Source organism: Notechis scutatus, chromosome Z, assembly GCF_049901735.1.
Source record: "Notechis scutatus isolate UNSWTSFEM ecotype Mainland chromosome Z, rNotScu1.2, whole genome shotgun sequence".
NCBI lineage: Eukaryota > Metazoa > Chordata > Lepidosauria > Squamata > Elapidae > Notechis > Notechis scutatus.
Window position 1 is genome coordinate 97288198 of NC_142025.1, and position 24195 is coordinate 97312392.

The following is a 24195-nucleotide window of genomic DNA, read 5'->3' on the forward strand; positions in this document are numbered from 1 at the left end:
TCCTACGTAGCCTTTTCTCTGGTAATATCACACTACTAACCAGAGCATACAAAACATTTGCTAGACCAATACTCGAATACAGTTCATCAGTCTGGAACCCACATTACATATCTGATATTAGCACAATTGAGAAAGTCCAGAAATATTTCACAAGAAGAGTTCTCCACTCCTCTACTCGTTGTAGAATATCTTATGCCACCAGACTTGAAATTCTAGAACTAGAAAACCTTGAATTACGCCGTCTTCAGTCTGATTTAAGCATGGTATATAAAATCATACATTGCAATGTCCTACCTGTCAATGAATACTTCAGCTTCAACCATAACAACACAAGAGCACACAATAGATACAAACTCAAAGTTAACCGCACCAAACTTGATTGCAGGAAATACGACTTCAGCAATAGAGTGGTCAATGTCTGGAATACTCTACCCGACTCTGTAGTTTCTTCCCCAAACCCCAAAAACTTTAACCTTAGACTGTCTACTATTGACCTCACCCCTTTCCTAAGAGGTCTGTAGGGGCGTGCATAAAGCGCACCAACGTGCCTACCGTCCCTGTCCTATTGTTTGTCTTATTCTTCTTTTATTTTTCTTATATGTACCCATTTCATGTATTCACAACTATGTATACACTTATACTTATTATCTTGTAAACAATTGGCAAATCAAATAAATAAAATAAATAAATAAATATCCCAAAGACTGAGAGGAATGTGTTTGGAAAACAGCTAGTTTGGCTCAGCCATAGATCTTTAAACTAAAACTGGAAGGGGAATGAGACCAATTTTTAGGACCAAACCCAAAACATGAATCCCAAGACAACAAATCAGAAAATGAGGAAGGAGGTGGTGAGAAGGAAGAGACACTCAGGCATATAATAGAAGATGCAGGAAGCAAACACAGGGTCAATCATAAAGGGCTCAGATGCCTGTAGAGTGTACACTAGTGTTGAATGTATAAGGAACAAACAGGGAGAACTTGAATCACCATGGGCGAAAAGGCGGCAATATAAATCCAATAAATAAACTTGAGATCCTAGTATGTGAGTGCAAGCATGATATTGTAGCTGTTAGTTAAATTTGGTGGGATAGAATCCATGATTAGAACATACTGCTAAAAGGATATAAATTGTTCAAATGAAACAAGAAAAGAGGAAGAGTAGTTGCCTTTTATGTAAAGTACTATATCTCTATAGAGAATAATAGGTGGAAGCTTGTCCGATGGGAGATTCAACCTGGAAATAAGAAGGAGGTTCCTAACAATAAGAACAATTAATCAATCAATCAGTTTGCCTCCCAGATTTGTGGATGCTCCATCACTGAAGGTTTTTAGGAAAAGATTGAACAGTATAAGGACTTGTGCCTTGGGGTCTCTTCCAGCCCTGTGACTCTTTGCTTCTTCCAATTGTCTGCTGAGAAAGGGGAAAACAGTGAAGTTCTGATTACATTAAACTACTAGACATTGCATAGACTTTTTCTTCCTGTGAAATAATTGGAAAAAAGCAAACTCTTGACCCAATATGGACTGTGGCTTCATATGTTTTCTGGTCCTTTAAGTATTCAGTGTGTATTCAATAGTAATGTTAGCTTTCCTTTTGGCTGCAGTTGTTTCTCAAGGGATTAGTACTCTATGCAGAATTAGTGATCCATTTAGGTTTTACGGAAAAGGGATTTGGTCATCCAACATTTGGTTAGTATAATGCTTAAATATTCAGCCATGGATGTCCAGAGAATCGTGTTGAGCCAGCTGGAGAAATGAAGCAAATGAAAAGTGCTTTACACAAAACTCAAGACACTTGCTCCTAATTTAATCCAATAAGATGATAAGAAGAGATCAAATAAAGCACAAGGGAAGGGGTAAAATCTCCATCTTAATCTTTTAAACATGCCTCAGAGAAAAGACATGAGAAGACATTTCAGAAGTTGCTAGAGCTGCCTTACTGTTTTGATTCTAACAGTCTCAGAATTTAGATTTATTGCGCAGAGCAAAATACCTCACTTCCAGACACAAAGTCATCAACTAATATTAGATTCCTCTCAAAACTCATGTCTGTTAAAGGAAGTCTGGTATGACGAAACACACATATTTTAAGGAGGCTCTGGGAACAGGTGTGTGTGTGTGTGTGTGTGTGTGTGTGTGTGTTCTATTTTAAAAATATACCTTATTGAGAATCCCTTGATTAAACTCTGTTTCCTCTCCCACTGAAATATTGATGTACAAAATGGCTACTTACTATCACAAACAAACAAACAAAAAACCTGTCATCCCCAAAAATGGAAAGGGGTATACAATTTTTCATGAATTAGCACGTAAAAAGTGTACAGTTTGTGTAAGTGTGCATGTGCACATTTCAGAAGTACAGTATACTTTCCCACAGCATCAAATGCAAACAAAGCATTAATCAATTAATTTGTAATATCTGTTGCCCAAATGCTAACAAGTTGGTAGTCAGCATCAAGATTCTTTACTACTCTCCTTATTGATATTTCTTTATCATTATATTGGATTTAGATTGAAGAATCTTTCAAACTGAGGCCTACTCTTTGACACTCTCTGACATTTTTTGAAAAAGGAGAGCATCTTTTATAAAGATACATGGTGTAGCTCTATTTTTGCCACAGAATATTTGCAATACAGACAAGAAGACATACCAAGTTGTCCTCTTATCTGTATTGCAAATATTCTGTGGCAAGACTGATGCACTCTTTGGCCACAGGGGCATAACATACTTTCCTGTATCAACGATGAAGTAAATTTATTATGCAAACACTGGGATCACTGAGTTCACAACCAGGAAATTTGTTTGTTACCAGTGGGCATGATAGTTGGGATTTGTTACCAGTGGGCTTGTTGTTGGTGTGAAATTTGTTGGAATGACTATGTAGAATATTGAAGGAAATCTAGAGTTGGAATGTGCTCCAGGCAGGAGTGGGTGCTGAATACAAGGACAGAGTGGACATAATGAAGAAGTGCCAGGAAGAAGAATGCAGTCTACTCATTGCGTGGAGATGATCCCTTAAGCTGGATGATGTTATGGGATGGACATTATGTCAATTACTACTTCAGCTTCAACCACAACAATACAAGAGCACACACAGATACAAACTCAATGTAAACTGCTTCAAACTCGATTGCAGAAAGTACGACTTCAGCAACAGAGTGGTCAATGCCTGGAATGCATTACCTGACTCTGTTGTTACATCCTCTAACCCCCACTCCTTTAACCTCAAACTATCCACTATTGACCTCACCCCATTCCTACAGAGATCTGTAAGGGCCGTGCATAAGTGCACAATCGTGCCTACCATCCCTGTCCTATTGTTCTCATTTATCGTACCTATTTCCTGTATTCTTACTCATGTTTATACTTATACCTATTATCTTGTAAGTGATTGACAAAATAAATAAATAAATAAACAAACAAACAAACAAATAAATAAATCTTGGTCTGGCAGCAGAGAAGATACCATTTTGAAGTTCTCAGTGGGTTAGGAGAAGCTATTGGGGAAGAATGGCTGATAACTGGAATGTGCTCTGGCAGGAAAGGTCTTATTGTAGCATTGCAGTGACGAGCTGGAAGATAAGAATAAAGTCAGATGATGTGAAACTAGTGAACCCATCTCATTCTACAGCTGCCTGGCAACCAGTTTCTCTGGTTCTAAGTTCCTGTTAGTGCAGTTTATTTAAAAAAAATACCCATTGACTGACTACCATATTTGTCTGCTCACGTGCTAACTAGATCATTGGAACTTTGGTTTTGCCCTGAATTGAAGATGAGAAATTGTGTATTTAGAATTGTATTGTGGCAGCTGCCAACTCAGGAATTCTATATCTAGGGAAGGAAATGTTGAATATATATGTATAGAAGAAAGTGTTAGAAGGGTAGTTCACATGTATTACATGTGTTGGAGGGAAGGGCTACTGCTGAATGAGGGTTTGACTGGAATATATGGTTTGATTATTACAGTTGTTTGATTGGGTATCTGTCTGGCTGACTGGTTGGTTAGATACTGGGCTGGGGATGGCAGCGGGATAAGAGAGAGGGAAGGGAATGGCATCCAGATTGTGATGGGCAGGGAAAGATTTGGTGGGAAACATGAGCTGGTTCACATCACAGAAGACAAACTTGAAACCAATTTTACCTTAAGGCACCAGTATTCACTTATAAAGCTAAGTTATCAGATCCTGGCTGCTGTTACTTAATGTCATGTTGGTCTAACAAAGCAATCCTCATCCATAATCTCATTCTGGATAATATGGCTGACCTAATGGTATAATTGAGAATTGAGGCCAAAGGAGGGTATTGCATTCTCAGAGGTATGCCCACCTGGGTTTTAAATGTCGCATCAATGATGAGTCTAAGAAAAGTGGGGTGGGGGTAGGATAGACATTCTTATCTGAGAAGATATAAAGGCCTTCAGAGGTCTTGTGCTTCAATGAAGTGGATGTGATGTGACATCCTGTGGCTGAAGTCGGGCTTTAGGAATCATTTGGATTTATGTTGCAATATTGGCTTCCCTGTTACACAGAAAGGTTCTTGCTTGAACTCCTAGTATGTGGCTGTGGGATCTCCAAGGCCAATAGTGCATGAAGATTTAAATTTGCCATCATGTGACATTGAGACTGGAGCAGCTCAGGAATTCAAAGTCATTTACTTCCCAAATTCATTGGCTGTAAAATTTAACCATGCTGGCAATAGGAAAGGTGCTATAACAATAGCACTTAGATTTATATACATCTCCATAGTGCTTTACAGTACTCTCTGGGTAGTTTATAAATGTCAGTATATTTCCCTCAACAATTGGATTCTCATTTTACTGATCTTGGTAGGAAGGAAGCCTGAGTCAACCTTGAGTCTCTCGGGATCAAACTCTTGACTATGAGCAGAGTTAGCCTGCAATACTGCTTTCTAATCATTGCGCCACTACAGCTAATGAAGTCTTACTAACACTCTTCTGGTGCAAGTGCTCCAGTTATTAAGGCTTCCTAGAGAAAGTGGTGGGAATTCTGTATTCCCAGATTGTTCACTCTTGCACAGTTAATGTGATAATGTGGTGTTGGAAGGAAATTTGACTAGATTAGTGATTGACTAGCTTGAATATGTTGTGGAAATAAGACATATGAGAATGAATTACTTCTGCATTGGTTACTATCAGGGCCTAAATCTTACTCAAAGTCAAACAGGATATTCCTCAGATACTTTCCTTGAAAAGAATAGTTTTGGTTCAGTATCTGATTCATCGACTCTTGCCTGATACTCTGCACCATAATGACTCAATGTACCAATGGACATTATTTCACCAAGGCTCTCTATCAGAGTTGCTTCTTCACATTCTTCTAAGCTTGTGCTTAAAGTCGTCACTGATAATACTTAGCCACTTTGTCCTCTGTCAACCTTTTTTTATTATTGCCTTTGATTTTTCCAAGCATTAGAGTCTTTTCCAATAATGTTTGTCTTCACATTACTTATTGAAAATATTTAAGTTGTAGATTCTTTATTAAGGTTTTCAGAGAATAGCCAAGTCCTTGAGAAAACTGTAAATATATTCCCTTGGAGTCTCTCCATTCAAAAGGCAGACTTTGCTTGTGCAATATTATTACTGAATCATAATTTTTATAATTCCTCACAGCATCTTATAACAAAAGTTTTCAAACTTTTGCTAAATGGGCTGCTAAAACTGTCAATTAAAAAATTCTAAGAATACCTTGATTGCAGTAGAGCAGGGGGTGTCAAACTCGATTTCATTGAGGGCCACATCAGGGTTGTGTTTGACTTCGGGGGGCCAGGGTGGGCATGGCCAGCTTGATGTCACTCATGTTGGAGGCACCTGTGGTGGCCCGAGCACTCTGCAGTGAAAATGGCTAGGGAGCTCTGTTTACAGCTGCGACTGCCTCCTGAAACCCTCTGCCAGCAAAAACAGAGCTTGGGAGGGCCACGCATGGCTGGGATGGCCTCCTACAACCCTCTGCCAGTGAAAACGGAGTTCAGGAGTGTCGCATGCAGCCCTCCTGAGCTCTGTTTTCATTGGCAAAGGCACCGTGGGCCAGTCCTTCAATGTTAACAGGGCAGCCTCATGGGCCAGATCTAAGTAACCCACAGGCCGGATTCAGCCCAAGGGCCTTAAGTTTGATACCCCTGCAGTAGAGTAAAAGTTTTTTAGGCAGTGCCTAAAGAAGGAAAGAGGAAGGAAGGAAGGAAGGAAGGAAGGAAGGAAGGAAGGAAGGAAAATGTTTGTCCCTAATCTCTCATGAAATCCAATCAAATTCTCCAGAAACCAACCAATGATTATGCAGAACACAGTCTAAAAACTTTGGCTTATGATACCGGAAATTGTGGGGGAGGGTTTATTCTGAAAAAGGAACAAAAAAAAAGAAGATTGGAATAATACCAGACAGGAGAACATAACCATTCAAACCTTGAGTATTTGAAGAGCTTGTCTCTAATCAACTTACTTTGGAAAGTTTGGTAGGGAGAAGATGATTTTACAAATGTGCATTTCTCTTTTCAGTGTATCCCACAGGAAAACCATGGATTTATTCTTGGAAAATATAGTTGTCTTTGCAAGCCAGGTTTCTATGGAGGACAGAGAACTGCCGCATCTCTTCTTTCTTCAATCAGTAAAGGCTGGTCTGGTAAATAGTGACAAAGTACAGTTTTTTGTAGCAATATAACAATTTGAGCTACTGTTATAAATTTTGTAGGCTACATATTTTAGAAAAGTAAAAAACATTTATGGACCACAATGTGAACAACTCTATGGAAATGGAAGCATATGGAGAGGAAATGAGGGCATAGTAAATAAAAATAAATATGTAGTTGTGTCAATTATACATACTTTTGAATTTTCCTGGAAAAGATGAGTTTGGGAAGAAATTTAAGAGGAAAGAAGCTGCTTTATTGTTTATGGGAGATATTTTGGAAAATAGCTTGAAGAGTGAAAAATAATGAAAAAAACGGATATAGTAGTTTCCCAAATCCCAAACACAGTTATGAAAATGGGTTTTTATTCCTAAATATCTGTGATTGGAATTTAAGAATACAAATTAGCTGCTCCAGAATCACTATTGTCCTTAGCATCTATCTAATGACTTTCTAATATGTCTAAATATTGAGATTTTAATCTAAAGATTACTCTAAGATTATATACTTCATATCATAGTTAGCAATTCTATGGGCTTTTTTTTTGCTGTTTCTCAATCAATTTCCTATAATTACCTTAATTTCCTATTCTATCTTCAACAGTCATTGGATGAAACCCCCAGTCTATTATTAAATATATGTTCGGCAATCTTTCAAAAGACCAATGCATCTATAGTATAGAAAGGGCTGCCAATTAATTTAAGCTGTGTCTCCGGTTCAGTCCCAAATGAGTACACTACAGATTTTCTGCTGCTTCTGCTTGGAATAAAATCAGAGTAATATATATTTCCCAATTTAAATGAAATAGCAATTTTAGCTACTCAAATGCAAGGTGGCATAGAAATAGTTCTCAACTTACAACCATTTGTTTAGTGACCATACAAAGTTTACAACATCACTGAAAAATTGGCTTATGACCAATTTTGGCTTACAACATTTTTCACACTGCTCCACAGTCATGTGATCAAAATTTGGATGCTTGGCAATTGGCATATATTTATGACAGTTTCGGCACCTCAGGGTTTTGTGCTACTTTTTGTGATCTTCCAACAAGAAAAGTTAATAGGGAAGGCAGATTCACTGTGTTACTAACTTAACAACTGCAGTGATTAATTCAACAACTGTGCCAAAAAGGTTGTGAATGGGGCAAAATTCATTTAACAAGTGTCTCACTTAACAACAGAAATTTTGGGCCCAATTGTGTTTATAAGCAGACGTGCTATTCAGCAGGTTCTGACCAGTTCTGGAGAACTAGTACTGGAAATTTTGAGTAGTTTGGAGAACCGGCAAATACCACCTCTGACTGGAGATTTCATAGTATCCATGCCCACTAAGCCATGCCCACAGAACTGGTAGTAATTTTTTTTGAATCCCACCACTGTAAGGTAAGGATTACCTGTAGTCCAACAGGGGAGGTACTGCCAACTGTAACTATTATTTCCCGCTTTGGCATATTTAAGAATTGAGTGAATGAAACCTTGCACATTTGGCCAGATTCTAGGTGCTGAATTAGAACTGCCATTTTGTTCGGTTTATTTCTAAGATATTCCTAACTTGAACATAGAGCAGATCATATTTGAGGGATCAAAGGTCTACAAAAGACTATCCAGTGTTGCTGAATGTCACTGCAAGGCGTATAAACTGAAGTTTTGGCCCATTTTTTTTTTTTGCAGGGATAGGGTTTCGGATGGGAGTGGGAAATCCCCAAAAGAAAAAAAAATCAGGCCCAAAATAGATGAATGAGATTTGGCCAATTTGTCATTGGATTTGGGCAATGTCAGAATTTTTGGGAGAAAATATGGATAATAGAGATTTCCTCTGCTTGCTTTAAAAACTAAATAGGACTAAACTAAATTAAAAACTAAATAGGAGGCAAGTATGATGTGGTCCTCTCCAGATTGGAATAGGAATATACCTTGCCCAGTATACTCCATATACTGCATATGGATGGTATAGATTAACGAGACTCTATCTTAATTTGCTTTGCTAAAAGATTGCCAAAATTGCACACATTTTTCTAAAACAAGGACAAGGATGTTTCATTTTTTAAACTTGGAATGGAAAAAAAAATGAAAATTAAAAATAATATTTAAATGTTATGCATTGAATACATAAAGTTGTGTTAAGCCCTGCTAAAGTGAAATTAACCTTTAGATGACCCTAACTGTTAATTCCAACTGTTTTGGAGGAAAATTTAGAACGTTCATATTTGGGCGGGTTTTTTAAGTATTATGATTGGTTAAGGCCCTGTGGGCCCAGAGTATAAATTGCAGGCATTTGCCTGCTGTTCCTTAGTTCCAGTTTAAGTCAATAAATGCTGTTGTAGCTATGCTGGTCTGCTTCTTGCCTACTGAAGCCCATTACACAATAGTGGTGACAAAGGTGGGATGCTGCAGAGGAGAGAGAGCTACTGCTAACCAAGAGACTGAAATCACTGGGTGATAGGCAGGAGTGGGATTCAAATTTTGTAACAAACGGTTCTGTGGGCGTGGCTTAATTTGTGGGTGTGGCTTGATGGCCATGTGACTGGGTGGGCATGGCCAGGTGGCCATGTGACTGGCAAACCAAATACAAGTGGTCCTTGCTTAATGGCCGATTGCTTAGCAAGTGTTCTAATTTATGACTGACCTCCCCAGGATTACTTGACCTTTTGGGGGAGTTTTGACAGCCATGCACTCTCTTTCTCTCTCTTTCTCTCTCTCTCTCTCTCTCTCTCTCTCCCTTCTAACCCTGCTATTCTATGAGTCTGTAAGGATCTCCTTCTGGAGCAGGGGGTTGTACTAGATGACCTCCAAGATTCCTTCCAGGCCAGCCCTAGATTGCTGTGCTGCTTCAAAGAGTCTTTTGAAGCCAGGGTTTGTGTCCTTCCTTCCTCTCCCGTTTTGTCTCTCTCCCTCCTTCCATATATTTATCTATCCATCCATTCATCTCATTCACTTTCTCCTCTCGCCCTCTCTTTCTTTCTTTCTCTTTCTTTCTGTCCCTTCCTTCTATCCCCCTGTTTCTTTGTCTATCCCTTTTCTTCCTTTCTCTTCCTTTCTCTCTCCCTTTTTCCTTTTTCCCCTTTTCTTTCTTTGTTTCTTGTCTCTTTCTTCTCTCACTCTTTCTTTCTCTCTCCCCCCCACTCTTTCCCCTTCCCTTTCTTTCTCTCTCTTTCCCCTTCTTTTCCTCTCTTCCTCTCTCTCTTCCTCTCTTTTCCTCTCTCTCTCTTTTTCCCTTTCTTTCCCTTCTTTTCCTCTCTTTCTCTCTCTCTCTCTCCCTCTCTCTTTCTTTCTCTCTCTCTCCCCCTCTTTCTCTCTTTTTCCTCTCTCTCCCTCTTTCTCTCTCTTTCCCCCCTCTCTTTGTCTCTCTGTCCCTTCTCTTTCTCCTTCCCTCACTCCTTCTAAAACTAGGAGACTCACCTGAAACACACACACACACACACACTTCCAATATCACTCATTAACTTACATTCTTCCCGGCCAGTCTCCTAGAGTTCCAGGGACCAGGTGTGATTGTCCATTCACACCCGGTCCCGCGTTGCCCGGAAAAGCTGGCAGGCAAGGCTTCCAGGTCCAACAAAGGGGCTGGGAGTGAGACTTCCTCCCCTCCCTCAAGCACCATCTGGAACTGCCTGGAAACTTACCTTCCTCCCATGGCTGATGGCAGAGAGAAAAGTGAGCTAGCCAGGATAGAGCCGTTGCCACTCGACTGTCTACCACCCCGCATCTCGTCCCCTGCTTGGATTCTCTGCAGCTGCTGGGGTGGTGGTGCAGGAGGCAACCAGGAAGTACGCATCTGCCTGCATCGCCCCTCTGCCAGCCGCATCTCCCTTGCCTGGCCGAGCATTTTAGCTGAGTGCGGGCTATCGAGGAAGATCTCTTGCGAGGCCTGACTTGCGCCATTTTCACAGAATGCGGCCCACATTCATCTAAAGAGTGCAGGCCGGCAGGCAGCAGAGGGAAGGGGCTGCAGGCAAAGGGGCGAGCAGCATAGCGTTGTGCTTCCTGGTCACCTCCCATCCCAAAGCCAAGCAGCTGCGGAGAATCCAGGCGGTGGGCAAGATGCAGGCCAGTGGGGACCCAAGTGGTGACAGGTTAGCCCTGGCTCACATTCCTCTCTGCCACCAGCAAGCCAGGTAAGCTGGCGGCTGGGGACGGTTGTGGGGGAAGCTTGCTAGGCCATGAGTGCAGCATGGGCAGTGCTGGTGGCTAAGCAAGGCAGGCAAGTGGGGGGGAACCTTGCTAGGCTGCAAGTGCCACATGGGCAGTACTGGCTGCTAAGCCAGACAGGGATGGGGGGGCAGCTAGCTAGGCCCTGAGTGCTGAGGAAGGCGGCAGCATGGCGGTGGCAGCCTAGGCCTGCCTGGGAGTCGGGACTCATCTGGGGCTTGTGGCAGTGGTGGTGGCAAGGGCAAGGGCAGCAGCAGTAGTACGGTGGTGGCAGCCTAGTCTGGCCCAGGAGTTGGGACTCAATTGAGGCTGGCGGTGGCAGCAGCATGTAGGTGGCCGGGGCTTGCAGAGCCTCACTTACCTAGGGAGATCATAGTGGAAGGCACACAGCGATGGCTGGTGGGCGGGCGAAGGCAGACTGCAGGCAGTGAGGGAGCATGGCCGAGATAAAGAGGGGAGGGGTGTGGTGGACAGGGCTAGAATGCAGTCAGCTTGTCATGCATGCGCGAGATGTCGCACATGCAGGGAGTAGAGAAGCAGGCGGAGAGGGGCAGGGCCAGCCAGGGGCCCATTTTACCAGTTCTCCAAACTACCTGGACTCGTAACAACCAGTTCTATTGAACTGGTCCAAACCGGTAGAATCCCATCCCTTGTGATAGGCTGGATATCAAGTCCCGGCAGGACTAAACCTCACCCCTGCCTACCAGTAAGCCACACTGGAGGCAGTGGTGGGATTCAAAATTTTTTTACTACCAGTTCTGTGGGCATGGCAGGGGAAGGATACTGTAAAATCTCCAGTCAGAGGTGGTATTTGCCGGTTCTCTGAACTGCTCAAAATTTCTGCTACTGGTTCTCCAGAACTGGTCTGAACCTGCTGAATACCACCTCTGACTGGAGGCATGATGAGTATCAGACAGTGGTATCACGCTCTTCACCCTGCCTGCCAGTTAGACACATTGGAGGCACTCCTAAGTGCAGCCCAGCTCCAACCGCAGCAGTACATGCATTAACCAGCACCACAGGGACCTTCTCAAAATGGCTAAACTGGGAAGGCTCAATGAGTTCAATATTACTCACCCAGAACAGTGGAACTCGTACGTCCCCCGAGTAGACAACTATCTGCAGGCTAACCAAGTCACAGACAATAGTCTGAAGGCAGCAAACCTACTATGTGTCTGCAGACAAACCATGTTTGATATCTCTGAAAACTTGATAGCACTGGCATGCATAGAGTCTGTGGCCTTCGCAGACCTCAAGAAAAAGTTAAGGGGACATTTTGAGCCTAAACTCTCAGTCATCACCTGCCACTATGCATTTGAGCAATATGAACAGAGATCCAGGGAATCTGCAGCAGAGTTTCTGGCAGCCCTTCGCCAAGCATCACACCAATGCGAGTTCCCTGATTTGGAAGACTAGCTCAGAGACCAACTCGTTTGCGGCCTGCATAATAGTGAATTACAGCAGCTCCTATTTGCCCTGGAGAAACTGACTTTCCAAGACACATTGAAATAAGGCATGGCGGATGAGGCTGCCAGAGAGGTCATGAAGATTCTCCAGCCACCAAAAACACACACCAGCCTCCCAGCGATCCACCAAGAGATCACAGAAGGCTCAGAAGGAGGAAGTCAGTGAGAGCAAAGAAATTGCACAGAGAGCCACCCAGACAGCCATGCTCCACAGAGCAAGCAACTCCCCCACAGAGCAGTGCAAGCTGCAGGGGACTGCATGAAAGAGCAGAGTTCAGATTCTGCACAGCAGTATGCCGTGCTTGTGGAAAGCAAGCACATTGCCAGAGTTTGCAGAAGTCATCAGTGGGAAACGAAACCTGCGACACAGCAGCACAAGGGAAATGGCCCTCAGGACAGAATAGAGTTGAATACTACTCAGGAAGGTGTAGCATCCAATGCACAAGGGCCCAATGCCCAATAAAAGAAAAAATAAGACCAACTAAAACTGTAAGGGGTCCCATGCTCCATGGAACTAGATACTGGATCGGCCCTGTCCATTACCTCCTCCACAACTTTCAACCACATTTGCAAATGTAGCCAATGGTGGATCCCACTCAAATCATTGACTTAGTGCTAATGGACTTCCAGAGTTGCCATGTTCCACTAAGGAACAAGGCTACCATTAGAGTACAATTCAGAGAGTTCGAGGGTCCCCTTAGCATTGTGGTCATAGAGAGGCTGTGCACCAGCCTCATAGGTCTGGACTAGTTCAAGGCCCTAAGCATCAGGGTGACAGGCATCCATCGAACCCAAATAGCCGATCTAGCAACAGTATGCCAACAATATGCTGACATATTCAGTACCGAGCTAGGTCAATACAAAGGGGCACCTATTTCACTCAACCCCAATCCAGCAGTAACTCCAATCCGATTAAAACCATACAGAGTTCCCTTTGCATTGAAGCTTGAAATTGATGCAGAACTGGACAAGCTGGTACAGCAGGGAGTGCTCCAACCTGGACTGTAGCCAGTGGGAGACTCCCATAGTGACCACAGTTAAGCCTAATGGGGACATTTGCATCTGCACAGATTGTGACTGCACCATAAACAAGGTACTAGCAGCATGCTTATCCTGTTCCAGTGGTAAGCTACATCCTCGCCTCGCTCCAGGGAGGCTGAATCTTTGCTAAGCTAGACCTCGCCCAGGTCTACAAGCACTACCAGTAGACAATACTACTGCAGAAGCACAAGCAATAGTCACACAGAGGTGCATTCCGAGTGCGCCGCTTGCAGTTTGGGGTAAATTCATTGCTATCCTTGGACTTCGTCCTAGCTCATTTCAATGAAACCCTACCAGTAACACTAGCCTGTGATGCTTTGCCATATGGCATTGGGGCAGCACTAAGCCACAGGATGCCAGATTGTAGAGAGGCCCCCATCACATACTATTCTAGAACTTTATCATCTGCTGAAAGGAACTAAGCCCAGATAGACAAGGAAGCCCTCACCATACTGGCTGGCATTAAGAAGTTCCATGACTTCTTATATGGACAAACCTTCCCCATCTTTACAGACCACAAACCCTTCACAATGACAGACACCGTAGATCCTGTCACCATGAAAGCTACGATAGTCCATTTTCATGGCTGCATAGTCGTACCGGCTAGTCCACAAGCTGGGCAAGGAAATGGGCCATGCCAAAACTCTCAGCCAACTGCCTCTACTGCAGAATGAGCCGGATCCAGCCCTATCTTGTCATATTCTGGCAATCAAGGACCTGCCTAAAGCACCCCTACATGCAGGAGATGTAGCAGCTGAAACCACCATAGACAGAACACTTAGCCACATTCTCAACTGGGTGTTAAGGGGATGGCCAGAGGCCCAAACAGGTCCTGAGTTCCAGCACTACACTTTTCGGAAAAATGAACTGTCAGCCCACAAGAGATGTGTGCTATGGGGCAGCAGGGTCATCATTCCACCCAGTCTTTGCTCCAAGATCCTGGACACGAGGGGCACCCAGGAATTGTTCAGATGAAGGCTCTAGTCAGGAGCTACTTGTGATGGACAGGCCTGGACAAAGACTCTGAGAATCAATTAAGGAGTTGTCAGGCCTGCCAAGAAACCTGACCAGAGATATCACAAGGACCAGTGCACCACTGGGAGATCACACATGCCCCATGGTCTTGCGTGCACATTGACTTTGTGGGCCCTTTCCAGGGGCAGGTGTTCCTGATATAGTGGACAGTTAGTTCAAGTGGTTGGAAGTGGCACCTGTCTCATCGATGACAATGACCAGAGTCATCTGGGAGTTGTGCCAGCTGTTTACCACATATGGTCTGCCAGATGTGATCATGTCCGACAATGGGCACAGTTTCAATATTTCCTTAACACCAACATGATTCAGCATGTAACATCTGCTCCATTCCACCCTGTGACCAACGGTCAGGCTGAGTGAATGGTCAGGACCACAAAGGAAGCACTCAAGCGGATGATAACTGTAGACTGGAATCACTCCCTGGCGAACTTCCTCCTGTGTCAACACATGACTCCCAGTACAGCAACAGGTCGCAGCCTAGCAGAGCTAAAGTGGGGCCGCTGACTTGCCACAAAGCTTGACCAACTTCACCCAGACAGAGTAGTGGTGGAGACGGCTCAGCCAAATCCCCCCAGGAACCAGGTCACTTGGTCTGGGCCAGATACTATGGGAATGGGGACCCTTGGGTGAAAGATAGGGTAGCTGCCAGGATTCCAGCAGTTACCCCAATATTTTATGAGTTGACAGTAACAAAGGTAATGGGCCCTTTGTCATATGAGATTACTCTGGGGAGCGATCATACAATCAGACACCACATTGACCACTTACGGTGTTGGCGGGCCAGTCCAGTCCCAGGTGAGGATTCCAAGGTTTTATCAGACCCATGAGAAAACTGTTTTCCTCTGAGTTTGCTTACACCACATGTGGCTGCCTCCAAAAAATGGAGGTACCAAGGGCCATAGAAGTGCCGCCACTCAGGGGTGACCAAAATGGCCACCAATATTCTGTCCAATTGGAGATGGATAATACTCCACTTAAACAGGACTCCCCAGTAACATTGTGGTGGTCCACAAGGATCCATGAGCCCCCAGTCTATCTCAAAGACTATGAATATTAAGCAGACTGAGGATAAGAACTATCCTAGAGGGGAGAAGTTATTTATTTATTTATGTGTTTATTGAATACATAAAATTGTGTTAAGCTCTGCTAAAGTGAAACTCATCTTTAGATGACCCTAATTGTTAACTCCAATTGTTTTGGAGGAAAATTTAGAACATTCATATTTGGGTGGGCTTTTTAAGTATTATGATTGGTTAAGGCCCTGTGGGCTCCGAGTATAAATTGCAGGCATTTGCCTGCTGTTCCTTAGTTCCAGTTTGAGTCAATAAATGCTGTTGCAGCTATGCTGGTCTGCTTCTTGCCTACTGAAGCCCATTACCCAATATTAAACATGAATTAAATTTTTGTATATGTACATTTTGAACTGGACAACATTATATCTAAATGACCAAGAGAGCAGATGTCTACTCAAAACCTTTAAGATGGAATGCCTTCTCCTTAAATATGAATATAGAGGAACATTCAGGATGGTGATCAGTAATAGTTATCAACTATTTTAACACATTGTTTTTCTACACTTTTTCCCACCTTAAGGACAAAGTGCTTCCCAAAATGGAGCAGTAGATTCTGGGAGTTTGCTGCAATGCCATCCCTGTCGGGAAGGATGCACGGCCTGCATTGATGGCAAACCATGTCTGATCCAGGAAGATTGGTCACTACGGGCTATTGTTCTTGCTTTCCAGGCCTTCTGTATGCTGACAGTTTTCTTCAACATGTTGGTTTCTTACCATTATAGAAAGAGCAAGGTACGGTGAGCAGTAGAACACAAACTGAGTTTATAAAATAGCTGTCCTGCTCTCTTACTTGACATTATTTTTTTTGCAAATGTTGAAATTTTGCACCACCTTAGAATCACCAATCTTGATTTCAAAGCACCAACATTTCATATTCATTTCTCTTTTCCCAGAGGATTCGGGCTTCAGGGGTTATTCTTCTGGAGACAATACTCTTTGGCTCACTCCTGCTTTATTTTCCTGTGAGTATCTGAATTGGATCCAAAGGGGTTCATTTATCTGAGGTACATGAACAGTACTGGGCCATCAAGAAAAATGAACATAGCCTGCTTCACCGTCTCAGTGTGGGTTACTACTGGGAAAGAAAACTAATTTTCAGTGCCCTGGCTTACAGGAAGGAGAATGAAAAAGGGGTTGAACAAGCAATTTAGGCTGTGCAAACAGAGGCAAAAAAAAAAAAAAAAGTGTGCTTGAAATGGCAGCCTCTGAGAGTAGAGCAAGAGTCTGATGAGAGAAAAAGGGAAACCCCATAACATTGAGAAGCATTTTGAAGCAGTCTAAAAAAAGATTGGGGAAACTACTGCATTTCTCAAACTATCTTTTTAGCATAGGAATGCAGGGCTGAGTGCCAGTTTGGTGTAATTGCTAAGGCACTCAGCTTGAAATTGGGAGATCGTGAGTTTTAGTTTTGCTTTAGACACAAAGCCAGCTGAGTGAACTTGGACCGACATTCCTCTCAGCCCTAGAAAGGAGGTAATGGCAGCCACTTTGGAAAAATATTGCAAGGAAAACTGAAGAGACTAGTCCAGGAGGCACCTATGACCTGAACGACCCCACCCCTCCAAAAAAAGTGCTGCAGAACCATGCAAACATGCAAGTATAGACTGATGATTATAAACTATGAAAAATACAAATATTAATGTTCATAAACATTACAGTTATGAAAAAAATGAGGTTAATTAGAATAATCTGCTTTGTGTGATAGCCCTGAGATGTCTGATTAATCAATAGCTCAAGGATAGAAAGCTGAGTTGTGAGGCTTGGTTTATATTTTACTTTAGTCTATATAGTTCAGTGCAAACTCAAAGAACTGAATTTATTTAATCAGTCATGGTCAATTAATCTAGAATATTGTGCAAAGGCAGTCTAATTCGGACCCAAGACTAAATTTAAGTTTCCCTTTTCTTTCTTTCCCCAATTCTGAGAAAAGAAACATGGTCTACCCATCACTATGTTTGCCTTTCCTTCTCATGCAGGTTTTTATATTGTACTTCAAGCCAAGTATCTTCCGCTGCATTGTCCTGCGATGGGTGCGCATGCTGGGTTTTGCCATTGTTTATGGAACAATCACCCTTAAACTTTATAGGTGAGGTGTTTGCATGAAGTTGGATGAAATAAAAGGATTGAACCTTGGACTTATTTTCTTAAGTCTGTGTTTAGAATGAATACTGGCAGCTGAATCTCTCTTTTGTTCAATCCCTCTAAATCCAGTGATCCATTTAATCCAGGACACTGGCTCTACATTGGTTAGAGAAGTGCCAGAAAAACTTCACAGATAAATTATATTAAGAGCTTACCCTGATTTGATACTATTTTGACTTTCTTTTAACCATCTTTTCCAGGGCCTTCTGGGAACTGTAATTTCCTCTGAAGAGGAAATTATTAATTCAAGTAAAAATGCATATACATCCCAATCAGGACCCATTTTTTTCTCTCTCAAGTTTTGCAACTTGAATGAATGAAATCCAACATGATTAAATGTTAACTTAATACAGTCTTTAAGCTCTTAGTGCCCATCTTAGGTTTGTTTTCTGTGTTTATTTTTATTTTGTTTATAAATTTTCTTTTCCATTAGAAGAATTCACAGTAGTGTCTAAAATCAAAAGACTATTTCAAAGAAAAATGGAGCCAAAATTAAAGAACAATTGGTTAATCAAAAGACTATTTCAAAGAAAAATGAAGAGCCAAAATTAAAGAACAATTGGTGGGGTGAAAAAAGGAAATAAAATAAAATAAAATCCTTTATTAATTGTTGACAATTAAAGCCAACTTTCAGTAACTAAACCAGCAACTGGTAGCAATTCATTGCAGAAACTATTTAGAGATGTTTGATTGCATACGTCCTCCAATTCATGAACACTGTAAACCATTCTCATTTTGCAAATAAAACAATGAGGATGGTTCTTTTTTAAATCAGGTCATTTTTGTTTTCTTGTCCCACAGGGTATTAAAGGTCTTTCTGTCTCACACGGCTCAGCGAGTCCCTTACATGACCAGTGGGCGAGTGCTCAAGAAACTGGCATTGATTCTGCTGTTGGTCCTTTGGTTTTTGGCTGCATGGACAGTTGGGATGCTAGAGAATATTGAGAAAAACATACCGTTGGTAGTCCATTCCCAGACTCCTAGGGGCCTCCAGTTTTACATCTGTGATCAAGATCGATGGGATTACATGATGGCTATGGGTGAGGATCTCATGCTTTGCCATGTGACAGGAAAGGAGAAAGATAAAGTTTTGATCACATGGTTGCATCTGTCATCTGCTTATTCTATATAAGTAATAATTAACCCTGGCTTTTGCTTTGTACAGTCTCTATTGTATATTTTTCTTTTCTTCATCTTACCCTTGACCTTTTACTTTCCTAAAGTCAACACCCATTGATTCAGCATTTACTTCTGTTTTTCAGAATAAGCACAGTGTCAAAAGTTATCTCTAACATTGATTTTATTATTCTTTCCTAAATATCTTTTCAACCTTGAATAATTATTCTCTTCCATCTGTCGTGTCCGTCGCGGAAAGGAAGCTCGGAGTCAGTGACTTAGTTTCAGCTCTTTATTGGCTCCGGATACAGCTTAAGCTTGAAGGGGAAAACTGCGGCTTTTTATTCCGAGCCGCGGCGTGCGGCCAATGACACCGCTTCAAATCTCCCGCGATTAGTTTCCACCAATCGCGGGGATTCGCAACGGGCCAATCAGTGCGGCTCGCCGACCATCCGGTCGCCGCCGCTTTAGCCAATCGCGACGCGGGCTACGAGTATGTAAATTGACTTGTACAGAACACCCTCCCTCTTGGTTCGGTCCTCACGTAACGTAGTCCCGTAGGTAGGCGGGGCTTCGTACTTGTCTACTTGACTTGCGCAGCTTAGTTGTTGTTTGGCTCCCGGCCGGTTCGGTCGGGACTTCTGTTTCTCTTGGCCCTGTCGATGGAAACCCCTGGAAGGTGTCGCTGGGCCTCTTGTTGCAGCTCCTCCCGGTCTACCCGGGTTGGTCGAGCTGCGACTTTCGCCGCTCCTGCCTGGTCTTTCCGGGCTGGTTGAGCTGGCCTGGCTGTTCCTTCCTGGTGAGACTTCGGGCTGGCTGTTGACTGGTGAGTATTGCTGGTTATTTCCTATTTGATCCCCTGTATCTTCCCTCCCCTCTTGGTTTGTGTTATCGGGGTCGTCTGTGTTTGGTTGCGTGTCGGTTGTGTTTTTTGTTCTTGATCTTATTTGATCGATGTGGCGTTTCCATGTTTGTCCGTCGGTTGTCTGTAGCCGGTAGGAGTGGGGTCCTGTCAGTTGGGTTATAGTTGCCGGTACCCATAGTGGGTCTCCGGTAAGGTTTTTTGCATAGACTGCGTCGCCTGGTGCAAAACCCGGTGCTTGCTAGATGAGTCCGGGGTTTTTCCGGGTTGTATGTGGGGTGTAGTCTGTCGAGTGGTGACCTTAGTTTTCTTCCCATTAGTAATTCTGCCGGGCTTTTGTTTGTCGTTGTGTTTGGGGTGATATGTTGTATTAGGAGCATTTTATTTATTTTTTCTTGTATGTCCCCGTGTTCGATCTTTTGGAGGGTTCTTTTTGTAAATTGAACCATCCGTTCTGCCCTACCATTTGCCGCCGGATGCGCCGTCGCTGTCAGTGCGTGTCGTATGCCTCGTTCCGCTAGGAATCTTTCGAATTCCAGCGAGGTGAACTGGGGTCCGTTGTCTGACACGATGACATCCGGGAGACCGTGGGTTGCTAAAAGTTTGTTTAAGACCTTGGTTACCGCATCTGTTGTGGTGGTCTTCATGTTGCTTACCTCCAGCCAGTTGGAGTAAGCATCCACCGTGATGAGGAATGTGTTCCCTTTTGTGGGCCCGGCAAAATCTATATGGAGTCTCGACCATGGTCCCCTGGGCGTTTCCCATTCTAATATTGGTGCTGCGGGGGATTTGGTCTGGTTTCTTGGCAGCGAGCACTTGGCTACCCAGGCCTCGATCTCCTTGTCCATACCTGGCCACCAAGCATAGCTTCTGGCCAAAGCTTTAGTCCTCACAATCCCGGGTGCCCTTCGTGTAATAATTTTAATACCTTCCCTTGCAGTTTTTCCGGTATGACCACCCTGTCCCCCATAACAAACAACCTTTCTGTAGTGACAGTTCTGTTTGCCGGTTTCGGAATGTCCTGAATGCTTCATCGTTGTCTTTCTCTGGCCATCCCTTTTCTACCCAATGTAATACCCGCGCCAGACGCTTGTCTTTATTAGTCTCTCGGGCAATGTCTGACGCGGTTATGGGTAGGTCCGGCAATGTCTCTATGCTGAGGGTGGTCGTCGTGGGAGCTGGATCGTCGTCTAGGTCGGGAAGCGGCAAGCGGCTCAACGCGTCTGCATGGGAGATCGTCTTACCGGGTCTGTGTGTGAGCCGGTAGTCGTAGGGCGGCGAGGAACTCAGACCACCTTGTCATCCTGGGGGATAGGATGTTCGGGGTGGCCTTGTTCCCCGCCAGGATGCCCAGCAGCGGCTTGTGGTCCGTGATGAGGGTGAATCGGCGGCCGTAGAGGTACTCGTGGAACTTCTTTACTGCTGCGACGATGGCCAGTGCCTCCTTATCTAATTGGCTGTAGTTTCTTTCGGGTTTGCTGAGTGTTCTTGAAAAGAAAGCGATGGGTGCTTCTTTTCCGTCTGGGAGTGTATGGCTGAGGACAGCGCCAACGCCAAATGGTGAGGCGTCGCATGTGACGGCGATGGGTAGGGTCTCATTATACTGAATGAGAATGGCATCCGAGGTGAGCAGGTCTTTGGTATTCTTGAATGCGGTGTCCTCCCGTTTCCCCCAGGTCCATTTGGCCGCCCTGTCCAGGAGCCTATGCAAAGGCTCCGCCGCGGTCGCCTTTTGGGGCAAGAACACATTGTAAAAATTTAGCAGTCCCAGAAATGCCTGCAGCTCTGTTTTGTTCTTGGGTGTGGGGGCTTCCTTTATGGCTTTGACCTTGCTTCCGGTTGGGTGGATGCCATGTCGGTCTAGGAGGTACCCCAGGAACTCGACTTGCTCTGTGCATAGCTGGCATTTCTCTTTCTTCACCTTTAGCCCGGCCCCTTTGAATTTTTCTAGTACCTCCCTTAGGCGACCCTCTAGTTCCTCCTGGTTGGCTGCCGACACTAATACATCGTCAAAATAGGGAACCACCCCTTGATTCCTCGCAGCAGTCTCTCCATGAGGCTCTGGAAAATTCCTGGGGCTACGCTGACTCCAAACTGGAGTCGGTTACAACGAAACGCTCCCCGGTGGGTGACTATTGTTTGCGCCTCGGCGGTTTCTTCATCGACCGGCAGTTGCTGATAGGCTTGCGCCAGGTCGAGCTTCGCAAAGACCTTGCCCCCCCCCCAGCGAGTGTAATAGGTGTTGCACTACTGGGACGGGGTAGGCGCTTTGTTGCAGGGCGCAATTGAGGGTGGCCTTATAGTCCCCGCAGATCCTTACTGACCCATCTGGCTTGACTGGGGTGACTATAGGGGTCTCCCACCGGGCGTGGTCGATTGGCTGCAAAACCCCCTGTTTGACGAGCTTGTCAATCTGCTCGTCTATTTTCTTCCGGAGTGCAAAAGGCACCCGTCTGGGTTTTAGGCGTATGGGGGCGACATTTGGGTCTAGGCTGAAAGAGATAGGGGCCCTTTGTACTTGCCTAGGGTGCCGTCGAATACTTCTTGGAAATCCTCGCCAGCTGCTGCTCCCAGTCGGCCTCTGTGGTGTGGTTTATTCCCGTGACCTCGATCCCGAGTGGCGCGAACCATTGGAGTCCTAAGAGGCTGGGTCGGTTCCGGTCCACGATAGTCAGGGGAAGTTTCGCGGTGCGGTTTTTGAAAGTCACCTCGAACTGTCCGGTCCCAATGACGGGGATGCGGTTCCCCTGATAGTCCTTGATGATCAGCTTCTGGTTCTCCAGTCCTCTTTTCTGGATGTTTGGCACCAGTCGCTTGAGTTCTTTCCAGGCGACCATGGAGAGGTAGGATCCGGAGTCTACCTCCATCCGGCATGGCTCGCCTCGATGCTCACCTCCACGTAGACCTTCCGGGCATCCGTGGTTTCGGCATGGCCGATGGTGACCGTCTGGTGGGTTTCTTCTCTCTGGCGGCCTTCCCGCTCCGTCGTCCTCGGTTGTCTCGGTTCCAGCGATAGTCGGCTTGGCGATCTCTGGTTCTCGGGGGTGTCGTCTCGTCCCGGTTGCTTGGTTCTCGCCGGCGGGGGCTGTGTGTCTTTCTGAGTCGGCAGACTCGGGCGATGTGGCCCTTTTTGTTGCAATGCCGGCAGATCGCGTCGATAAAGCGGCACTCTGATCGAAGGTGATTTCCCCGCACCCGGCGCACTGGTTCCCGACTTACGACCCCGTTGATCTCGCCGGTCCCGTCCTGTTTGTAGTCGGTGGACGTCTTCCTCCTCGTCCGTGGTATCGGAGGCGGAGTCCAGGTCCCCGTGGTGTGTGGTGGTTTCTCGTCGGCTCGTCTCGGGAGTTTCAGTGCGGTCCCGTTGTCTGCCCTCCGAAGTCTGGCTGCTGACTTCCGGGTGGCTTCGCTGCGGAAGCTTGCCAGGGCGTCCCCGAGGTTGATGTTGCCTTTTGCCATCAGTCGACTTTTAGTGCCTGATCCCTGAGGCCTAGGACCACGCGGTCTCGGAGGACATCGTCCAGGTCCCTGAACTCGCACATCCCCCTAGGTCTCGCAAGGCGGCTGTGAAGTCGCTAATGCTCTCGTCCTGCCGCTGGTTCCGCCGATAGAACTCATCCCGCCCGGATGAGGATGGGCACAGCGGGCGTAGTGGTTCCGAAGGAGTGGCTCGAGATCGGCCCAGTCCATCGCCTTCACGTCCTCGGGCTTCGCGAGGGCTTTGGCCATCTTAAACACTGCGGGCCCGCAGTGTGAGGAAGACGGCCCTTTTCTTCTGCCCGTTCGCATCCTTCAAATTGCTACTTCGAGGAACATCAGGAATCTATCCGTGTACGATTCCCAGTCCTCGGTAGCGGGGTTGAAGGGCGCTGGTGGGGTCATGCTGGCCATCTCGTCGGTCTTTGTCTTCCTCGGGACATGTGCTCGGTGGTTATTCTCCGGATCCCACCTTCGTCGCCAGTGTCGTGTCCGTCGCGGAAAGGAAGCTCGGAGTCAGTGACTTAGTTTCAGCTCTTTATTGGCTCCGGATACAGCTTAAGCTTGAAGGGGAAAACTGTGGCTTTTTATTCCCGAGCCGCGGCGGTCGCGGCCAATGACACCGCTTGAATCTCCGCGATTAGTTTCCACCAATCGCGGGGATTCGCTGAACGGCCAATCAGTGCGGCTCGCCGACCAATCCGGTCGCCGCGCACTTATGCCAATCGCGACGCGGGGCTACGAGTATGTAAATTGACTTGTACAGAACACCATCTTTCCACATTTGTCCTATCTATTCCTTTCCTCTCTTTTCCTTCCATCCTCCATAATGCTTCTTTTGTTTTCAACATTTTGCTTCTATTATTTACTGCAGCAATAAATAGCAATACATATCCTCAGCTTTGAGTTGCCATTGAGTTGATTATGAATAGTTATGCGACTGCAGACACTAGCAGAAGAATAATTTGTTCATGCTTTAGTGGTATAGAACTTCAATTGTAGCATATGAAATACCGTATGTTGAGTTAAATGGGAATTATTGTAACTCTGGATATGCAATCAATTGTTTCTTCTTAGAATTTTGTCAACCACCAACCATTTCAGGTCAGAAATAAATCAATGAATAGAATGATGGGAAATGTCTTCCTAGCAGATTTTGAATATGATCCTCTATCTATCTATCTATCTAT

The 24195-nt window shown here is 44.8% G+C and overlaps 1 protein-coding gene across 1 annotated transcript in view; it reads left to right on the plus strand.

Annotated features, from left to right (window-relative positions):
• GPR179 (G protein-coupled receptor 179) overlaps positions 1 to 24195 on the plus strand; it is a 59423-nt gene that overhangs the window by 9230 nt on the left and 25998 nt on the right. The window contains exons 3-7 of the mRNA XM_087947339.1: positions 6512 to 6635; positions 15929 to 16140; positions 16302 to 16370; positions 17385 to 17494; positions 18352 to 18590. Of these exons, the coding sequence (XP_087803465.1) occupies positions 6512 to 6635; positions 15929 to 16140; positions 16302 to 16370; positions 17385 to 17494; positions 18352 to 18590 (754 nt within the window). The remainder of the gene's footprint in view (positions 1 to 6511; positions 6636 to 15928; positions 16141 to 16301; positions 16371 to 17384; positions 17495 to 18351; positions 18591 to 24195) is intronic.